At 38.9% G+C, this 22,277-nt stretch overlaps 1 protein-coding gene across 5 annotated transcripts in view; it reads right to left on the bottom strand.

Moving 5' to 3' along the window:
- The window catches only part of LOC132194161 (voltage-dependent L-type calcium channel subunit beta-1-like), a 47,533-nt gene that overhangs the window by 10,976 nt on the left and 14,280 nt on the right, over positions 1-22,277 (bottom strand). Inside the window, exon 1 of one of the 5 annotated variants that reach the window (XM_059615280.1) lies at positions 124-380. The exons of the other annotated variants lie outside the window; for them this stretch is intronic. Coding sequence (XP_059471263.1) covers positions 124-168 — 45 coding nt within the window. The 5' untranslated portion in view covers positions 169-380. Of the gene's footprint in view, positions 1-123; positions 381-22,277 lie in introns of those variants that run through there. 5 annotated transcript variants of the gene reach the window in all.

Genomic DNA, 22,277 nt, shown 5'->3' with positions numbered 1-22,277 from the left:
GCGAAAAAATAAGTAGGAGGGAACAAAAGCGCGGAATGCGAGAGAGAGCTGCGGATAATCGCGGCGGGCGTGGAGGAAAAAAAACGTACCAGCGGCCAGGCAAAATAAACAGGCTTGATTTACCTTCCTCCTGGGAGACCGTTTGTACACGTCTCTGCTTCTCATCATTGGGAACTGGTTCACAATTTATAATGCACACATGAAATGCACAATATCGATTCGCAGGCGCAACACTCGACACACACACTATGCAGCCGAATTCCCTCGGATTATGACGTTGGAGTATATTTATCTATGATTATGGCTGGCTCCCGCACTCTGTGATGCTCAAGAAACCTAAAGGCCCCGGCTGGCTAAAAATAATTGTGTCTTGGCTTAAGGCTGAGGGGGCACACCACTGTGACGACCGTCGCCCAACCGGACGGTGCTTCCTCCTGCAATTGCCGCCGAGACTTTTTGGTTTTTTTTTCGCGCAAAACAACTTAGTCATTATCTTTGAGCTCTCTCTCCGCTAATTTTGTATTGTAAAGTAAAGAAGTTTAAAAATTAAAATTGTCCCGTGAGTTTGTATGTTAATTATTATTTGATTTCCACCAATATATTTTGACTGGTGATCCGCAGAAAAATATGTTTTAATTTTAATTTTTTAATTATTTTCTTTTGGAAAGATAGTCTTCATCAGTGCTAATTTTATTAATTAGTAAATAGATTAATCGCCTTTAATTATTATTTAGGATAATGTCGCGACTGTTTGAAAGCTATAATTAAAATGCGACGATAATCTACATAGGGATTTTTATTTTGGAGCTGAGTTATCTCAAAAATTAATAATTATTATTTAAAGATTAAGGAATGATCGTTTGATTTTTTTATATAATTATTGTCATCAGAAAATATTGAGGCAAACCAAATTTGGGTCACTCATGTACCAAACAAGCAGACTTTGTGTGACATAGATTTCACAATTTCCATCGAATCATGCGATTGACCATGAAACCGAAGGCGTCTCTTGCACAATTGAAATATTCAAAGATGATAAAGCAGCATCGATTAAAGTGATGTCACACAGCATTAATTTTTCGAGCGGCCCTCTGTTCTCCGAGGCGCCGAGCTGCAGACTTGGTAGCTGCGGCGCCTCGGCGTAGATGGCATTGGTGCGTGCGTTTTTGGCCCGCTTTCGGTCAATTCGGGTCGCGCGGACTAGAGTGCTCTGGCGGCACCACTTTTGGCGAACGCACGGTGCCAAGCAAGGGTGGAAGGGGCAATCCAGCAGCAGCAGGGAGGCCGGAGTAATAAAAATTATTTCTGTGTGTGGCAATAATGCAATGCGTACATCGCCCGGGGCCTGCTGCCGAAGAAATTGAATGATGCCAGAGTTCAACGAACTCGCCGCGCACTCTGCATCTCTCGTCATCAACAAAAAGAGAGTGAAATTAGATGCATTGAAATGACGAGATGTGCCTCTCGTGCGCGCTCTCCGAATTGAAAGAACGCCAGCTCAGCCTTTTTCTCAACCGGCTCTTGAGAGAAAAAGTTTTAAGAGCATCGACCCTGCATTAAAAAGCGGACTGGGAATTTATTGAATTAATAATTATTAAAAGATGGGTTTCAAATCTCAATTCATGCATGCGGCTCTCTCATTCATTCATTCATTCCGACGGTTGAGTCAGTCCATCTCCTATTCGTAATCAATTTCGTCTGTCATCGTCCATCAAATTCAGAATTATCTTATTTGTGGAAAATATGCTCTTGTAAATTTAGCTATTGCGATATATAGGCCTTAGACTAGAAAACATAGCGACAATAATTGTAGTTGATGAGATTATCAGAGATTACTTTGTTATTGCGATAAGAAGAGACTGAAATGTCGGCGACTCTGATGTACGATTAAATTCCAAAAGCATTTTCCTCGTTGTGCATAAAAAGTATTAGAATAAACGAGGCCGTCCAAGAAGCATAAATTGAATATCGTTTCGAGTGTGAGAAAAAACAAAGATAAGACAATGATTGATTCTCTCTTTCGCTGCAAGAAAAGACGACTGGTTGGTTTTCGAACGTGATTTACATCAATTATCAGGCTATGATTTCCCCGCATTGCAACCTCAAAATCGAGGACGAGCAACTATATAAAATTCTTCCTTATCTTTCTCTCCCAAATAAATGCGCGCGTTCCAAGTTGTGTGTTTGTGTGGAGTGAGAGAGAGTTTGTTATTTATTCAGACAAACTGCAGCGGAAATCTTGCGGTTCACGTGACAAATCCACCGAGGACAATCAAACGACAAAATATTTCGTGGCCACGCCATTATTTTATGTGTGCAATGTCCTCGTCGTTTGTCTTCCGAGCTTGAATGGCGCCTGCTTTTCTCAGAGATGCATGGGTGCATTGGAAATGAGAGTTCATTGTATTATAAAATATAGTATATAGCGGTGAGAAGCTCGTCGCATATATGCATTTCCAAATAAAATAACACGGAAAGTGCTGCACGTACAACAAACTTGCCTACGCATGGACCGGACTATTAATAAACCGCACCTAGTTTTTTTCCCACTGTGAGATTCAATGGCGATCACTCTCTTCTCGCTGCGAGCGAGCCGGCCTGTGTCTGTTTATGTTGGTTGAAACTGCTGCGCTGCGATTCCGAAGCACCTCTAACGCATGCAACACTTTTTGCCACCTAAATAAGTGCTAAAATTAGCCCGGTTAGAAACAGTATATATGTGCGAGCCACCCATTATGCTGCAATTTGGGGCCGGGGACTCGGCGGCGGCCGGCGTGTTAGTTTATTCATCTGAGAAAAGTAATTGGAAGCTGGTTACACCACACTTTATGTATTTTTAACTCCGACCACACTGTTTGGTTAGTTTTCCGCCCCAAGTTTTCTCTTTTGCGTTTCATCTCCAATAAGCAGATGGATGTGAAATGGACCGAAATAATTTATAAATATCATGGCAGGTTCAATTATTTACTTTACCAAATAACACTCTTTTTTCAGCTTAGAAAACAATATTAGGTGTTGATAGACCCAAAGGGTTTGTTAATTTGTGATGGTTCAGGATTAAAATAAATTAAAGAATTAACAAAAGAAAAATTAATAAAGCTATGCTACAACTTGTATTTATTACTAGAATATCTGTTTAAAAATAAGAAAAGTGCAAAAATTATTTAACAAATAAGTTTTTACCAATATATAAAAAAAAATAAGATACAATAACACATTAAATTTTTTCCGATTTAATTGAAAAATTAATGATAAAAGTTGCCACAAATCATCTATACCGTCTTGGAAAAATTATCTTTCTTCTGTTTATTTAATTTTAATTAGAAAAAAATATTAATTTTGAGTAAATGTGCAGTTTAATTTATTTTTTAATATTTAAAATAATAAATTTGCTGAAAAAAGAATATTCTTAAATTTGTTAGGCCATTAAAAAAATTCAAATAATCCGCTCTTTTTTCTTATTAACCAGATCTGAAAACCTACGTTTTGAAATAGATTCTTGCTGCAGATTAAGCCCTTCTCCGCGGATGAAACGAGCGAGAGCTGCAGGTGAAATATTAAAAAATGGATTTTGGGCTCGGTCGGTGCCGGGTCTAGATTAATTTGTAGAAGATATTTAATTCTGGAGCGCGGCCGGGGCCGTTCGGATTTTTCATTCTGCGCGGAATGGCGAAAAATCGTTGGAGAGCAATAAAAAAAAAATGCCTCGGCTCGCAGAGAGTAGCTAGCATTCCAAGCGCGGTGGGGAGGTTATATGGGCAGAGTGTGCACCTAGGAGAGAGAGAAAGAAGAGTGAGGATAATATTATAAATAAAGATGCTTGTAGCAACAAAACAACTACAGCTATCCTCCAGAATCACCAATCCTTTACTCACTAAAAAAAGAACAGCCGTAGCAATGTGATTGAGAATTCAAGGCCGCGTTCACCAACATAGCTGCGAGAGCAAACTCGTTTTGTAACATAAACTCCTAGTTTAAGAAATCTAGGAGCGCACTGGTTCGCCATCTACATCTCCCAGGGCCGATTTGAGCCGCGGACCACACAGCGGGGCGAAAATTGCATTCGAGAAATTGCTCTCCAAGTATACACAAAACCTTTTTCCAACTGCAGCGAAATGAATAATTCGCGGCCTCATCAATTATATACACGGAGGAGCGCGATTAGCATCGCGTCAAGGCAGAAAAAAAGACCGCGAGTTATGGAAATCAGAAAAGGGTCGCAGGCCACGTGGGATGCGGAGAGTCGCGGTCACCAAAAAGGAGAGCTGGACCTCGCGCGTTATTGTTATAGGAATATAAGGTTCCTTCCACCACACCGCGCGCTGCCCGCCTGTGTGTATGCTATGTGTGTGTGTGTGTGTGTGTGTATCATACGTAAATGTGCTGTAAACTCAAGGTTCTTTGTATAATATCATTTTATATATATACGCGTTTTTGTGTGCGTGTACGGGGGCCCGAGTTTAAGGTTGTAACGCCGCGATTGTCCTTTCTTATATATTCTCTCTCCCGCGAAAAATAAAATCCAAGCAGCCCGCGTTGAAGTGAAGAAAAAAATAATTTATCGGTATGGGTGGTTGTGCGTGTAACTCGTCCCGCAATCAGATGAATGCAGAGAGGCCGAAGAAAGAAAAGAAGAAGCAGTCGGTAAAATTTATTGTTGCCGAATGCCGTGTTTCTTCTTTCTTCTTTTGCCGCGCGCCGATGTTTATGGGTCAAAGTGAACTTTCAAGGGCTGCGCGGTAATAATTTTTTTGCACACTATACACTCTCTTCAGGAGGATTCTCCGTTCTGAAACGCACCTTGCGAAAATTTGGAAAAAGCTTTTTCTACCAGAGAAGAGCGTATAGTTGTGATTAAGCCGCTTTTTATTTTGGTGTCAGTCAATCTTTCATCGCGCCTTTCGTCCGCGGAAATGTCTTCCGTGCGTATGGAGAGGAGAATTTATGAAAATAAACAAGCTCGAATAATACAAGCCACAGAAATGTTGTATCTATTATCGGAGGGTATAAATCTAAAGAATACAAACGCGTTGTTATACACACACTGGTGAAAATGCGGTGTTCGCCACAAAATTTTTTCCTGTGTGCGGAGGAGCGTGGTTTCATCAACGGATAAATAAAGAAAAATAAAACAAGTGTCAGCTTTGTTTTCTTAATCATTAGCAGTAAATAAAAATTAGTTTAATTTTTTGATATTTCTCCTGAAATAGTGGAATCTGAGCATTTTTATCTACAAAAATTATTTGCTTTATAACCTCAAAATATTTTCTAGGTTGGTGAACCTCTCAAATATGAATTGTAGTTGCAGTAAATCAAGATAAATGCGCTCTTTTTTCAACAATGGCGCCTCAAGCGACGAAATGAATGGAAATAAAATCACGTACTCATCATGACTAAAATAAATCCGGCAAGGGCATTGCCGAACGAGAGCCGGAAATTCCAACGTTCATTTGCGATGTAACGCAGATGATTCTTTCGCCACTTTCCTTGTTGCAGTACGTTCAACCGTTAAAATTAACATCCTTCTGGAAAAAGAAAGCCTTAATTGCGAGGAGAATGCTAAATTCGTGGTAAGTGATAATGGGCACTCCTCTTATTAAGTCCGGCATTATATTTTCCTCTCCTGCGTGTACCATTCGCAAAACTAGTTTTTTTTACTTCTTTGAGCTTTTAGCAAGCGAGCAAGAGCAGCGTCGTGCTTGTCCTTGACTTCAAAACGCCCCGTTGTATTGATATCAATGGGAACGCTCAATATTGCTGTGTGGGGGCAAACTCATGAATTCACGCGCGCACAGCAACACATATAATTGTGCCGAGTGTGTGCACCAAACTTAAGCAAATATCATGACCCATTTAATTCCGGCCTTTCTCTTTACTTTGGCCGCGTGCACTGCGCTGTGCCTGCCTCTCGGATAGGGCGACACTTGAATCAATACTTTTCCTTACCAAAACAAAATCTTTCACTGTTATAGCAGTACAGAGAGAGAAAGAGACGTGCGCTTGCTTTCAGTCGTAAATTATTGAGCGCCTTTCTAAAATCCAGGACGAAGATTTGTCACCAATTTTATTCAGAGAGAGAAAGAAATTGTTTTCAATTTCTCGTTTTCTGTAGGAGATATAATTTTATTGTTAAATTTAGTTTCAATGTAACAAAAATATTTGAAATTTTTTTTTATAGTAAATCTAAACCAAAATATATTAAATTTGTAAGTTTTTACTAATAAATGTTGAAATTTTTCAATATTCAAGTAATTTGATAAGATATTGAACTATTGTTTACTTTACATTTATTTAATTTCGTCCATAAAAAGCTTTATTAATTAAATTTTTATCATCTGATAGATACAAACTTCACAACTTCTAAAATAATAGGTAAGAGTTCGTTTTTATTGTTTTGTTTATCAAAAATTTATAATTTAGCGCATGCACTTCCTGCACCACAAAATATGTATGCATGATAAACGGAAGCTTCCTTTGGTTTATACAGAATTTATTTATCTTGCAGAGGCGCGGTATCAAAACATATAAAAATGCAGCTGCCGCGGGCATCGACTCACATACGCACAGAATGTCAATTCTCGCTTTATTCTTTCTTTTGTGCCGAAATCCATCTTAAGCCGCTCATTAGGGATTGGTGACTGCATTAAAACGCATTCATTATTAGAAGAGAAAAGGAGCCAACAAAGCGGCTAAACAAATACAGCGCGCGCTCATTATTTCTTCATAGCGCGTACACACGGGGGTGCATATTATTAATTCGGGCCCTGCAGTAGCCGCCGCGAGTTAAAGAAAACGAGTAATTATTATTTTATGGCGCCGAAGCAGTGCGTTTCATGCGGCTCCGACATCAAACATGGCCCCCACGCAATGCAGGGTGCAGAAGAAGAAGAAGAAGGGAAGAAAAAACTGCGGCGCAAGCAGCGGCATGAGAAAAAGGAAAGGGGTTGGCTTTGCTTTGCTTCTCGTCCATAATGGGAGCTAGCGCGGCTCTCTCGCGGAGTAATAAAGAGTCAGTGTAAGATCGATTTTTGTCTTACACTTAATCGATAAGGCATTATATTTTTTTCCTGCTCCTGCTTTTTCTTAGAGTTCAAAGCGCAAGACCCTTGGTGCTTGCTTGCAATAACAAGTGAGAGAGAAAGAGGGAGTTGGACGGGCAATGCAAGGCTTGCTCTGGTGGTCGGATCCAGCACTAGGCCTTTCCACTGGCATCACGCACACCAGATCACGCGTATACCTCATTGCAACCTTCAAAGAGAGGAAAGAAAATCCATTCGAGCATATCAGCGATCAGCGCGATAAATCTTTTATGCAGCGCCATGCTCCGCCAAGCTCCTCCTTAATTTTACGACTCGCTCTTTTTACGAGAAAAATGCGTCAAGTTTCCTCTGATTTCCGAAGCGATTGTTTTCCAATGACTGATGGATGGAAGAAAGGTCATCGGCAGGATGGCGGCGCTAAAACTCGTCGTAAATCGCTTTTCCGGCACCGTCTTGTTATATTTTCACCAGGGAAAAAACAACAGATTCTTCTAGCAAAGTTGTTATATATGAGTAGCGAAATTTCCAAAGTTTGCTGATTTATCTCTGCCATGCATTTATTGTATGTGCTCTTGTGCGTCCTCTTATCGCGGCCCTGCCGTTCATTACGCACACATGACACTCACAAAAATCAGTTATGTAACGTTTTGACCAAAAAGCTGCGGCGACAAATTGAGAGATAAGAATAACTGTTTTGCTATTTAGAAGGACTTTCCAAACTTAAGACACACATGTCATTTAATATGTTTTGTTCCACTTTCTGTAAAGGCACAATTTTTTTTTTTACTTCAGTGAAGTAACCATAGTATATAAAACCAAGAATAATTAATTTAGATAATAAACAAGAATACAATAATATTATAAATGCATGATTTTTGGAAATTAGAAATATTTTTAGAATTTATTACAAAAGTATTGTTTTTAACAAAAGTTTCCTGTGTGGTTTAGCCGCATAAAATGAGTGGGAAACCCACATAAATTAAATGGAATTAAATAAAATAAATAATTAAACAAATTCAATATGAAATATATTTGGCCTTTTCCATTTGATTATAATTATATGTTTTTAAATCTTATTGTACTTTTTCTTTAGCGGAAAAATCACAAGAATTTTGAAAAGTAATTTAGAAAACTCTATATACTCGACCCAGTATTAAGGAATTTTCATAAGGGGATATTTAACTTGTGGAGAAAACGAGAATTTTTTTATGCAGGCTGATTTTTTAACGGAGGTTACTCGTTTTAAAGCTAGGCCTAGCGCTAATATTTGTTAGAGAAACAAAATGATCGGTGTGACCGGCCAAACAGGTAAAAACGAGTAATCAAGACATAACTGTACAAAGTAATATCATCCTTCATTCCGCAGTTCTGACGCAAATGCGCGCACCCTGCGTTCTTTTCTCAAATATTCGTGGCCCAATTAGACGCGCGCGCCTAATTGAAAGACGAGCAGTGCGCAAATTTGCATGACAAATGTTCGGATTTCACCTAAATTATACTCCAGGGAGAGGAGAGAAGAGGCTGGCAGAAAACGAGAGCGCGTCGTTACTCTCCGCAGCTAAAGGGATTTTTGGGCAAGAGCCTACTGGGGTCATTGTTGGGAAGAAAACGCATTGTGCGCGAGAGGCTGATTACTTCTCGGAACAACCAACGCCCCTGGGCCAAAGAGGCGTGTGAAGTGTACAGGTTGAAAAATAATGCAAATCGGACCTGGAATGTAAACAGAGGCACAATTTCACGAAACAATCTAATCATGGTGCTAATAGGAGAAATTTTTTGTTACTTTTTTTTCGAAATATAAAAATTAATGGCCCAACGCATACATTTTTATGCCACTTAACATAAATCCGAAGCCTAACTGCGCGATTCTTCAATCCGCTGCACAGCAGGAATTTAGATCCTCGTAATACTAAAATTAGCCAGCAAATGCTTTCAAGGAACAAGAAGGTATATACAGTGTGCTGATTATTTATGTACCGTGTTTGCTGCTTTGCGCACAGTGCTGGGTGCTGCTTTTAACCATTGGCCTCGATGTGCTTCTGATTCTTTCTAGAATGATTGCATAACTTCTCTGTTTTTGCAAAAAATACACCAGCGGAGTGCACGAAGTGAGCGAATAACTGAGTCTGCAGATCTCGCAGGGACTTCAGGGTACCTTAATAGAGTTCCTACTCCGAAGGATGTCCTATGTGCTGATTTTTTTCTAATTTTTTTCAAAATCACGCTTTAGGGAAGCAGGCTGCGCCGCTCCCCTTCTTAGCAAGCTCGGTGCCAAAAATTGATGTGAAACGGTGCAGTCTACCCCCTGCAATAACTGATTTGTAAAAATCTGTTAAAAAAGTCTTGAAACGGAATAATTAGCAATAGAAGCTCTATAAGGCTCCTTCTTTTCTCTTCTTTCGAAGAATTTCATTTTTTATTTTTTTTTTTTTCATTCATGCACAATAAAAATTACAATTTTTGTATTTCCATTATTGAGCGCTCTCTAAAATCCAGGACGAAGTCACCAATTCTATGCGGAGAGATAGATTTTGTTTTCTTTTTCTCGTTTTCTGGAGAAAATATAATTGCTAAATATAGTTTCAATGGAACAAGAATATTTAAAAATTTATTTATAATGATTGTAATAAATCTAAAAAAATCAAAACTAATTTATTTGTGAAACGGCACAGACTCCTGAAAAAACAGATTTGTAAAATCTGTTACAAATCAGTCATGAAATGGAATAATTAGCAATTGAATCTCTATAAGGCTCCTTGATTCTGTTATAGTCTCTTCTTTCAGTTATTTTTTTTTTAATATTTTTTTTTCATTTGCAGAATAAAAAATTGCAATTTTTGTATTTCCAGTGATTGATAGATTTACTGGTGAAAAATCGTGGCCATACATTTATTTATTATGAAGACATCACTTATCATTTTAGGAGCTAATCGATCGGGAAACGCCTTTAAAAAATGCAAATACACCGAGCCACACTTCAGATTCCTTTCATTTGTCAGTCGCTCCTCCTCCTCGGTCAGACTCACGAGCCCACTCTCTGCAGGCAGAGTCGTTAAACAAGAAATTACCAAAAGTGCAAGTCACCGAGGAAATTTTCTCCTCAAGCTGATACATATTATGTTAATTTGGCCAAATAAGCCGCACGCACGCTAAATGGCAAAGTGGGCGGACAAATATTACAACTCTTTGAATCGCCGCCCAAATAACACATTTTTATTTTTAAATTTCAAACCATAATTCAAAAATGTTATATCTTGATAAAATAGTGTCCCTTATGCAATTTTGCATATTTTTCATCAGTGCTCGGTGGAAACGTCACAAATTTAATAAATCACCAAGATGCCTCGCCCGCCAGCAGAAGGGTGAATTATTGTAATCGCATTAGCGCACCCGAAATGCAAATGTTTTCGCTCAGCGAGCCGGATGAAAAACAACTGCAGCGGCAATTTATTCGCCGGCACATAACGGCGTGAGCCAAAAAAGTGCTCCCTGATTTCCAGTTTCGCATTGCACCAAGTTTATATTCTCTCTTACGTCATTTGAAACAGCAGCGGCTGCCATCTCTCGCTCCCCTATACATGCCGCTTGTTTTGCTCGCGCGGCATTACGCGCAGTTGCTATTTCACATTTTTCTGACTGGGAAAATGATTTTTTATTATTTCGCATCGCCTGCTCTGCAGCTCTGAGAAGAAGAAAAAACGCACGAAAGAAAGAGCTTCTGCTGCGTGGCGCCGCGCGCAATCATAATTTTGCCGCATGCACCCGTTCTCTTATGGAGGGAAAGTGAAAAAGCGCGAGAGAGCCACACACAAAAGCGCTGACTAGCAAGTGCAAAGGACACGGCCGGGCCTTGTGTGTGTACACGCAAATATTGATTGCAGGCCCGAATGTACACAGAAAACTAACTGCACACGCCGCGCCCGAAAACGAAATTGATTGCGTTTTTCATTGCATGCATTTTATACCCTTTTGGCACGTCATTTCAATTCTCGCCGCGGCATGGCTCTCACGCACCGGCAGGTTTTATTTTAATCCCTTCGTTCTACCTGCAAGAAAATAAATTTTATTTTCTTCATCAACCGTCCAACGTCATTATATTTTTATGCGTTTATTCAAATAGCGTTGCCCGAGCTAAAAAGAACTGGCAGGCAACTCTCGATCTTTCTCTTGCGCACTCTCTCTCTCTACGATCCTTATCTCGATTTTCCGTAATTAGATGCCGGTAATGATATTTTGATGACTGCGGGATAAGGTAATTAATGCAGCACGTATCAAACGCAAGCTGTGTTTTCGTTTTGAGAAATTACAGGGCTTGGAAAATATTAAACTTGAAAATGTGGTGTTTTTGCCTATTAAATTAAAAGGCCTTTTAATGATATTTCAAATGATAGATTATTACAATAACACGTGGCTTATTTTGACATGAAATAACATAACTCTTCATAAAAATTTTAAATGCAAATTTGAGATTGGTTATTATTAATTCATTTTAATGTAGGATAGATGACTCTGAGCATGGTAGATTTATATCATTATTTTAAACATAAAATGAAATTATGAACAATTAAGTTATTCAGTTTAAAAAGGTAATAATAAATAAATAAATTTAAAAAAAAAAACGTAATTTAATCAAGAAAAAGTAAAATAATATAATTATAAATAAAAATATAATTTAAAAAAACCTAGCTTGAAATTTTAAAATTTTTATAAACTGCTACAATATATTTTTTTTATTTAACTGTACCATTAATTGAAATTACTATCATTGTAATGCCACCATCTTTACACTTACAAGCCATTCTTTTCATACCAAAACTTGCTGACGCTTAATTAATCAAAGCAGAGCTCGCAAGATCGGAGTTTATGATTACAGCTGCTCTTCTAATTGTGAGTCATCAACCTGAGAAAAGCGGGGAAATAATTACCCAACCTCTCTCATTGTTTTTGTGTGTTGAAATAATTCGTTTTCGTATATATATAAGAACAAGTAAAGAAGTGCATTTCGGATATATAAGTGCATCATAAAACGAGCGGTGCATCTGCTGTGGGAAATATGCTGCACGTTAACTATTATTATACAAAAAACCTTGAAAACGTTCATTATCGCAACTGCACATCGAGTGATGTAATCTCGAAAACAAAAAGGGCCGCTGCTATTATGAAGCTCACGTGCGTAATAACGTAATAAGTTGGAGGAAAAGCGAGGTGTGGAGCACCGACTTTTGTGGCGCCTGTACTTTTTTTTTCGGAGCATTAAATGCTGCACACAGAGAGGAGCACATGCCGTGCGTTAGAGTAATGAAAAAGAAGGAAAGTCGAAATGCTGCACGTTGTTTTGAAGAGAGCATTTATAAAATTCAGCGTGCCCAGCAGCAGCTCTCGAGGAGAATGCGCGCTGCGTTGCTTCTCGGATGATGAGATTGCCTCATCATTAATTTCATTAACTGAACCATAAAAATACAGACGCACACCAGAAGCAGCACAACTTGCTGCCGATATATCCAGTGCAAATAAACATATACGCACAAGAGAAGAAGCCTCTTCCGATTTTTTTTCAGTCCAAATTGGCTCTAGAGAAGCATTGAGCAGAAGAAAAAATTATCAAAAGCGCACCACAAAAGAAGTGCCAGCGAAGCTGTTAATGCGGTTGTAAATTTTTGATAATTAGTCGTCGTCCGATGTAAATGGTTAATTGCATTTTGATGGAGGCCCCTTGTTGGGTCCGAATTTATTTTTCTTGCCCGGAGACGTTTCAAGAATGCGCTCAGAACACGAAACCTGGCGCATTCTTTGCCGCGAAAAATAAGAGTGCCCGCGCCTGATGCTCTGCTCCATCCCGAGATTGATGGGAAGATTATTTTATGCAGAAATAAACGCCAGGTTTCCTGTTTGTTTGTGGCAAATCTTTCATGGCCGCCGCTTTTTTGAAAACGCTCATTGGCTGCGATAAATGGGCTGAATATTTGCCGGAAGGATGGCAATTTATTTATTGCCACATTGAAGATATTTTCAAAAAGAAAAAAAATCATATTTATTTATAAACTCTAGATTATGTTCCTATTTAAATTTTCGTATATATATTTTAGCTTTTCTCAAACTTGAAATAATTAAAGATAGTTTTATATAAATATTTGTTTTGAAGTTGGTATTTAAAATCTGCAAATGTGCCATTAAAGACAAGTGCAACAGGAAATGGCAAAGTGGAATAAAAAGACTAAGGATGGCGTGCGATGATATTGGAATAGCGCCGCGTTTATAATGCAGTTGCACAAAGAATGACCATTGATGAGAGAGCAGCAGAAAAATCTTGCTTGCTCGAGCACAGGCAGCGAATCAAACATTAAAAGAAAAGAAGCGCTGGAAGCAAAACTTTTATACCGAGAGAGCTCATATCCTTTTTATATATTATTTTTTGAAGCTGCAGGCTGATAAAATATAGAGATGATGAAAGAATGCTCTCTGAAAGCAAGCCTCGTCAAAAAGTGAGGCTTTTTTATTACTTTTGATCATGTTTGCTTCAATGTATACCGACACATCGCCTTTCTCTCTCTTCAAGATGCACTTTTCTTTTAACTGCATCCAATAAAAACGTGCGCCGGATAAAATAAAAAATACAATTCAGGCCAATTTGTTGTTATTGTTAAGTGTGTGAGTATCAAAAGAGATCGGGTGAAAAAGTCTTTTGATCGTATCGGTTGCGCAGACAGGCGAATTAGAGAGGCTTTTATTGGATTTCTGGGCAAAAAAAAAACTATCTTCTCTTTTATATCAATTTTCGCCGGTTTAGTATATCCAATGCGGAGGCGCTATATTTAGAAGCCTTTGGAATAATTAGTGCTCTTTGCAAGAAGAGCTTCGCACATTTGTAAAGTTTTGCGTGATGACGGCGCTTTCTGCCCGGCACGGCAAGTTTGTTAAGAATGCAAATTGGCTTGGTGTTTTAATTATCTCGAGATTTCGGCCTGTGACGCACTTTGCGCGCATGTGTTGCGAGCAGCAGCTTTTACCTGGGAAAATTATCATATTTCATGGGATGCAGAAAGAATGGACCACCTCTTTAAAGTAGATAATAGCAGAAGAGAGACATTAACACTCATTTACTTGTGCAAATGATTAACTAACATTATAAACAAACACGTTATAATTCTTCCCAACAGTTCTATTAATTAAATTAAAAGTGGAAAATAATATATTTTTTTAAGATTAAAAAAAATTAGATTGCGTAAATTTTTTTTTATGGCATTTTTATATTTTTATTACTTTATTATACTCTGTTCTTATCCAGCACTTCAGCTGTTTATAGTTTTATCTTGTAGTAACAGTAAATAATATAATTAATTTAAAAATTTAATTAAAGTCTTTTACCTGTTTATAACATTATTTCCAATAGATAGATGAAAATTCATTTAATTTTCCACCCTTGAAAAAATTAAATGTAAACCTTAGAGGAAATAAAAATTCTACACATATATACTAAAAATCCTCAAACTTGTCTGATTTTAGGGATATTATTAATACATGGAACTGGACCTAAATAAGTCTTTCTTTAGCCTTTAAATCTTATTTATAACCTTTTAATTTAGTTTAGTTAAAAATATTAAATCTCGTTTCCTGCGTTTAGTTTTTAACGAAGATTTTAAGAAGATCAATTAATTCAATATATAATTTGTATAAGCTGACCTATAATATATAATATATGATAGCACCTGGAGTTACAATAGTAGGATTTTTAAAACAGTGTTTCGTTTATCTACTCTAGTATTTATTTCCTTTCTCGTGCTTGGGCCAAGTCGAGGTGTGCGTGAATAAGTGATGGCAAAGAAAGCTCTTGGCTCTTCCTCGCTCAATGCGCTCTTTATTGCTTTTAATAATTTTACACAACGAATCTCGCATGCAGTTATGGTGAATGTGCGTTGTTATTTTACCATCAGGCCCTCTGGCCACCGCAGCTCCACAACTAGCCAGGCATTTTTCAAGAGAAAACGCACTGCACACATACACACACATGCTAGGCCGCTTCCATGCTGCCTAATGTTAATGACCCTCTCGCATCTATGGGCCACTAAAAATATGCTCTTGCACTACTCTCGCACGCGTAATGCTACTCTAGAGGAAGCCCGGAGTGTTTTCATGACTTTCATGCCAAGGTATCATTATATTTCGGCGCGGATCGAGCTCAGGTGCATAATTCCCAACCAGCTTTTCGCCCGCTCTCGACGCAGCCAATTAAATCTACAGCACATAATTGGCCATTTGCAATCGCCTGAAATCCATTCCGCCGCTCATGAAAAATTTATATCACTGAGCGTGTAAGTGACGATCATTTGAAATTACATAATTACCTGCAATTACGAAGCGGTTTTTTCTGCTCTCGGCCAACATAATTATTTTGTGTGCTCCACGTGTGTGTGTGCTGATGCATTTAGGCTTATTAAAGGATGAGGTATTATTTGAAATAAACGGCACTTTCAAATCTTGGGTTATTATGGAAAACAATAAATATATAATAGTGGATTTAAAATTTAATCAATCGAACAGATGGGAAACGATGAAAAATTAATTTAAGATGGTGAATATTTGAGGAGGATTATTTAAAAACTTTCTCTACTTGTTCAAGATCACGATCTAAATTATGTTTCAAAGTTCATTTCTTAACTTTATTTTTTATTTTCCTAAAATCTAGAATTACTTTGTTGGGAAAATTTTTAATTTTTTGTTAAACCTAGTTTAAAAGATATTATATTAATTAAAATTTTTAGGAACCAATGTTTAACAAAATGCTTTTGATAACTATGAAATTCAATGTTAAAACATTTGTTTGGAAAGAGACAGAATTTTATTTTTCATTTTATGATTTTTATTTTGCAATTTTACGCCGGAAACTTCTGAAGTTATTTGATAAAAGTTAAAAGTTAAAAAGTGGAGCGCCCCAATTTTTGCGTTGAAAATTTTCAACTACACGTGTGTAAAATAATGAATTTATTATCTCTCGGTGAAAAAAAAAAACAATAAAGAAGTGCAGTGCGCTTTTTTTTGATAATTTAAATGGCTGTGGGGGAGATATTATACTGCAATCAGCGTGCCTTTGCAAATAATTACACCTCTTTGCAGTAGTTGCGATACCGCGCTCTTGTTTTTTTATCATAAAAAAAAAAACACTGCATGTCGGAAGCACACACAAAATACGGGAAATCACGTATACGCCAGGAAAGTTCATTAAAATGGCCAGTTTACGTGCAAAAGTAGCATTTGGCAACTCATGCGCCAGCTCGGCACGTGTATAAAATTTTCGACCGGATGGACTCTCTCGCACTGGTTGCTGTGCCCATATGAAAAGCCATTAAAGTGCATGTCAGTTGACAGCATAAATATTGCTGATAATTATCCCGCGCAAATTATTGGTTTCTTTCGGCAGTGGCCGTTCCTTCTCGGAAACGCGAAATGCTTACCAGAAAATAAATATTTTTTTTGCCCATCGCAATAAATATATTGTTGAGGAATTTTAATTCCAAGTCGGTCCATGATGAGAGCGGCGTTCATTGTGCAGGCATTTTCCCCAAATCTGATGCTGCTGATGATGCGGATGCAGAGGCGCAGATAAAGGAAATCGTGCCCGGGCAGTTTATTTCTCTAGGAACGCATTACGAAATACCCCGAGTTTCAATTAGAGGAGAGATAAAGCGCAACATAGTCTTATTCCTTCATTTTTTATTCCCGTGACAAGCGCAGAGATTTTTGTCGGTCCCTCTCAGTAAGAATAACATTTTCCCTGACCGCACAAAGGTAACAAACGCAAGTAGAGAAAAAGAGACGCCGCAATAAAGTCGGAGCCTCCCCCAGAAATAAAACGTCAGGTTGCCGCAGCAGCGTTCCTCCTGCGGCAGGAGTCATATTTCGGGGGACAGGGGGTAAGTTTCTTCTTTTTTTTTCTTGACAATCCTTCACATAACATTAATTCGGCCGCGCTCGCCTGGAATGAAAATATTTAGTGAGTACCATGGCGAGAGACCTTCCCTCCCTCAAGAGATTTTTATATTTATTATATTTGTTCCCTGCCCTTTTCAACTACCCTCTTTACCTGCAGAGATGCATTAAGTTATGTCACACCTTTTTGTACCTGCAGCTTTTACGCTGCTTACAGGTAAAAAGGCATTTTATGTATACCTGTGAGAGAAATAACTCCGGGAGGGTCAGAATAATGCTTTTTGTAATGCTCCAAGTCGAGATTTTTCGTCATGATTTGTGCGTTTATACGAGGGTATGACGGGGGGAGGGAAATTCTAGATTTCATATCCAGCAGCATCCACCTTGGGAAAATATAATGATGCCGACAACAGATGCAGCAGTCAGTCAGGTGCATTTTTGCTCGCATGACTTCATACACCTATAAATTCCAAAGAGGGTTTTCCTTTTCGATCACGGCGAGGAATACTTTTTTATATTTATTTCGAATCGCCAAAAATCGTGTGCCTGCGTCACAAAAAGCGGCCGTTCTCCTCAAAATTTCCAGCCCATACATAATAAAATGAAATAACAGAGCGCTTGCACGTCTAATAAATTACTCGGCCATGCCTAAAAATTAGAAATTTTCCCAGTGCAGCAGGCCAATAAAAAGCAGTGTTCTGGCACGCATCTAAATAGGCCTAATGTTGCAGGTCTGACAAAACGGCGTGCCTCTCACAGGGGGCATCTCGCTCTCTTAAAAAGCATTAATTTTTTTCTTCCTCTTCTCCTCTTGATATAGCGAAACACGAATTTGGTCAAATGGCCAGGCCGCGCTCTTTTACAAGGACTTTGCAGCATAATATCTTGCACCTGCTTTTTTGTTGTGTGCCACCGAGATGAAAGAGTATCATCAAGGCATAATGTAGAGCTCGTGTGTGCTTAGCATATAATTTCTCACACTCGGCGCCCGCGTGCACCTTGATTGCCGATGGCGAAGCCGCGTGTGTTGCCCGCGCGGATTAAAATATTATATTATAGATCGCGCTTTATTAATTTCTCGCGGGTGCTCCTCTCATCCGAAGTAATCGATAAATATTGTGGAAAGACGTAGAGCGTGTGCTCACCGTGCTGATGGGGAGTTTCTGTTCTTTTTTCTATGCCGGGGAAAAAACTCATCGCCAGCGGTTAGTCGAGGAGGAGGCGGCGAAGATTTGTCTAATTAATTTGCCCATCGCAGCAGCTTTGCCTTTTCAACACATTATTGAATTATGAATCGATTAAGCGCCCTGTTGGAGCGCGGCTTTTGTGTGTCTATAATACTTAAAAGAGCTCAGCCTTTTTGTTTAGGGACAATGAATTTTTATAACTTATTTTCGCTCTCCGAAAAAATGAGATTAGATCTGAGAGAAAAAGTTTATTTGCAGCTCGTGCACGTGGATATGAAAAAGCAGATTATCTCACCTTATGGTTTTCAGAGGCCAAACAAAATTTGAGGGTTTGTGTCGGCTAAGGTTAAGGCTACTTAATTTTCCGCGCAGCTGAAGGCCGCAAATTAAAATATTGAGCGCCTATTACTTTGGTTCGCCGAATGAAATCGCAGCTCGTAAATAACTCTTGAAAGGTCCGAGGCAGTAAATCCGCTCAACGCCAGTGGCTAAACGGGTTGCATATACCCTTTCTCTCACTCAAAGCAACCATCAAATTATTTTAAAAAAATTCAATTATTCTTCAATTAACAATTAGTGCCAATTGTTTTTCGCCAGATTTTGATCTTCTCACTCGTAAAAATTTTAAATAACGCGTCCGAACTCTAATTTTAGAATTAATAATGTTTTGCAGTTACGCTCTTGTACGTTCACAATATACTTGAGCCGAGCGCGTTACTTTACGCTCATCAACGCACATAATTGTCGGTGCGACCGGTCACCACGCCAACTAAAAATAATTACTCGGCATGGGAGAAGCAAAAGGTAACCTGAATTTCGCGTGCAAACAGGATTCTCTAGAGCCAGCTCGTCGCAAAGAGCGGCAAAATATATTTCGATTAACGTCAGTGTGGACCTGTCGCTAATAAATCGAGCAGCAATTCCGTGGCGCAGCTGTGGGAGAAGCGAAAAAATCCTATAGGGTCACACACACACCTTTTTCCGAAGCGGCACTCCTGAGCAAATTTAGTATTAAAATTAGCCGGTTGAGGCATCTCGCACACCGAGAGCTCTGATTCATTTATAATTTGCCTCGTGGACACATGCGAGCTGCTTAAAATTCAGTGGACCACTTTTTGCTCTTCAAGAGCGAGAAATGCTGTTCGTTAAATGTGATCAGAGCGATACACATATTATCCTCGCGCGGTCACAGTGCGTGTATATTGTGCGTCTTATACAAACGAGCGGTACAGTTAGTGGCTCGATATACACATACGCTTGAGTTAAATTCATGAGAGGCGAGTCTCTATTTTATAATATACGGCATCACTGAGAGCGAGCTCTAGTATGTATATTTAAATGTACAAAGCTCGTGCGTGTGTGTGCTGATAATGCGCGGAGGGACAATTATGATTCCATTTGAGGTCCATGTTGAATAAATGAAGGTCAATGAAAAGTCAAACTATGTATGTGATCTCTGGCGCTGCTCTCTGTCAGATAGGCACACACACACCAGCGTGATTTGAGTTGAGAAGCAACATCGATGTTAAATTTAAATTAGACGCGCGCGGTCTTTAAATTTAATGAAAAGTCTCTGCTGCATCTTATGCATGTGTACGTTTGAAAAATTTCTTGTCAAGCAGAGAAAGAGAGAGAGAGAGAGGAAGAAGCGACCATAGGTCCGTCGACTTTTACACGTGCATCATACTTTACAAAAACCGGCGGGTTCAAGGTTTCCAACCCACTTATAGGCATTAACATCTCTTCGCTGGAAATAAGAGCACTCGCTGCATGATGCTGCGTGCCGAGACCATCTCTTATTGGACACCTAATCAGGCCCTGTTTTGTTTTCCTCGCCGGGTTAATTATGAATTATATCGAGAACGGAGCTGCTGCATGAAAAAAGATAAATTATGGCCCGCTTCAAGACCTTGTTTGGGCCGCACATAAATAAATCTGGGCCATTGCACCGAACTAATGCAATTAAAATTGGATTAAAAAGTTGCAGCTTTTAAATAACAGTTCGCCAACCTGAATTTTTAAATTATCTTCAAAGATAGAAGGATTTAGCTAATTTGACCATTTCCCATAAATTTTTGTTTTGAATCGACGATTATTTTTGGTCAAATTGCTTTCCAATAATTATATTTATTTCTGAATTTTTTTTAAACGTCAAACTCAAGGTTCAACTTCTCAATTGCCAATTGCTATTGCGGTTATATATTTTTAAAGTACTTGTCTTTCTCTTTATCTTTTCATGACTCATTTTGAGTCCAAGGTGTTTACATCCCACTTTTAAAGTTAAATGCACTTGTGTATATTCCCAGCAACAGGCCGAAAACTGCGCTACTGTGTGAACTTTCCGCATAGTAATTATTCACAACACTGGGCCGCTTATTACCTGTAATAAAATAATTTCGGTCTACAAGATGTGTTAGAAAATGCCATCCTTGAAATAGAAGAGGCTAAAAATAGTTTTATTTTTTCCGGAATGAACGCATGAGGAGTTGCGTGAAATCCAATGAACACCAATTTTTATGCCCTCATCATCGAGATCGTGTATACGCGGAGAACATTCTTGCAAACGTTAGATAGAAAATTCCTTTCATAAAGACACGTACACATTCGCTTTGATTTTGCGAGGTTTGTTCTCACAGTAATGGTGCACGTGAGCAGCACCTGGCCACAGCGGCACGCACAAAGCGAAATAATTTGGCGTAGTTAGAGAAAGACATCACCTTCATTACGCTCCAATGCCTCTCCTCAGGTGAATAATAATAAAATAATTTGAATAATATACAGAAGAGCCTCCTCTCATTAACATGCAGTGATTATTAATCACTTAAGAGAGAGCAAAATTAACGCGGCTCGCACATACAAAACAGCCAAAGAAAGAAACGTCTCCCTGCAGCGCCACTGTAATTACACAGGTGCGCGCAATTTTTCCTGAATCATTATTAATTGTTGTCGGCCGCCCGTCATTGCAGGAGCGGAAAATAAATTTCTTTGGAGAGGCGCAGGTATAAGAAATAATAATGAAAGAATGCCTGCGAGCAGCTTATCTTATAATAATCAAAAATGCAGCCGCTCAAAGCCTCGTTCTGTGCGCGAGCAATGAAATTTTATTTTCATACGCACAGATTTGGTAAGAGAGTTTCCGAGAAAAAAGAGTCACTTTGAAAGGCTTGTTGTTATTCCATTCTGTACGGTGAATTATAAATCAGATCTGGTTTTTTTATATGCAGCATATGTGTAAGGATGTGTGTGTGTCCAGCTAGGAGCGCTCTTTCCAGCTCGCTCGCAATGCAGATCACCTTGATGAAAAGTTGGGGAGGAGGACCGCACAGTGGAAAAGGAACTTTGGCGCTGAAAGTTATAAAAAAAGAACGCAGCCAGAGAGCGGCAACGAAATATAATAGGTATGTTATGATCATGGCGCTATTATGTGGCAGCACCGGGAAAATGAGCACCTCTTTGAAAAAAGTGTGCTTGCTGCTTTTGAAAAACAGGTTTTTTGAGCAGGTACTCTCTTCTCCCGCTCCCGCTGCTGCAGGTTTTTTCAACAGGTTCTGGCCGCGGTGTATGTGAAAACCGCGGGTTTTTGTTTTTGCAAGACCTGGCTGGGCAATGCGCCTCCCAATTTGATTTCTCATGCCCGGCACGCCTAGTTTCGTTTCGCCGGCGACATTTTTTCTCTTTCGATTGCGCCCGATTATACTTTCAATTCTCCAAACCCGCGGGTAAAAAAATAAGTAGAATAGTGGAGATTTCCGAGAATTTTATTTCAAATCATTAAATTATCTATATTTCCTCAAAGGAGTTACTGGGAATGTTTTTGGCTCATGCTATACATAATAATGTATCCACTCAACAATTTTTTTTACACACGTGATAAAATCGGTGCATGCTTCCTTTTGCGCCAACCCACGGAGCTGCACAAAGGGGAAAGGAGGAGAAAGAAACAAAGCGAAATAATATTCTTAATTGCATTACATTTCATATGTGTATATATTAATGTTGCCAAGTAAACAAACACTGCATGTGGTGCTTGGGCCGAGGCACATTGAGATTACAATCGATAAATGCGACTTCACCATGTGAACTGTGAACTGCTTGTCTCTGTGACGTCACGTCCGAGTGACGTAGC

The sequence above is a fragment of the Neocloeon triangulifer genome, unplaced genomic scaffold (genome assembly GCF_031216515.1).
Source record: "Neocloeon triangulifer isolate White Clay Creek 2 clone unplaced genomic scaffold, ASM3121651v1 ptg000006l, whole genome shotgun sequence".
Taxonomy (NCBI): domain Eukaryota; kingdom Metazoa; phylum Arthropoda; class Insecta; order Ephemeroptera; family Baetidae; genus Neocloeon; species Neocloeon triangulifer.
Note: the sequence above shows the minus strand (reverse complement) of the source record. Positions and strands in the feature narration are given on the sequence as shown.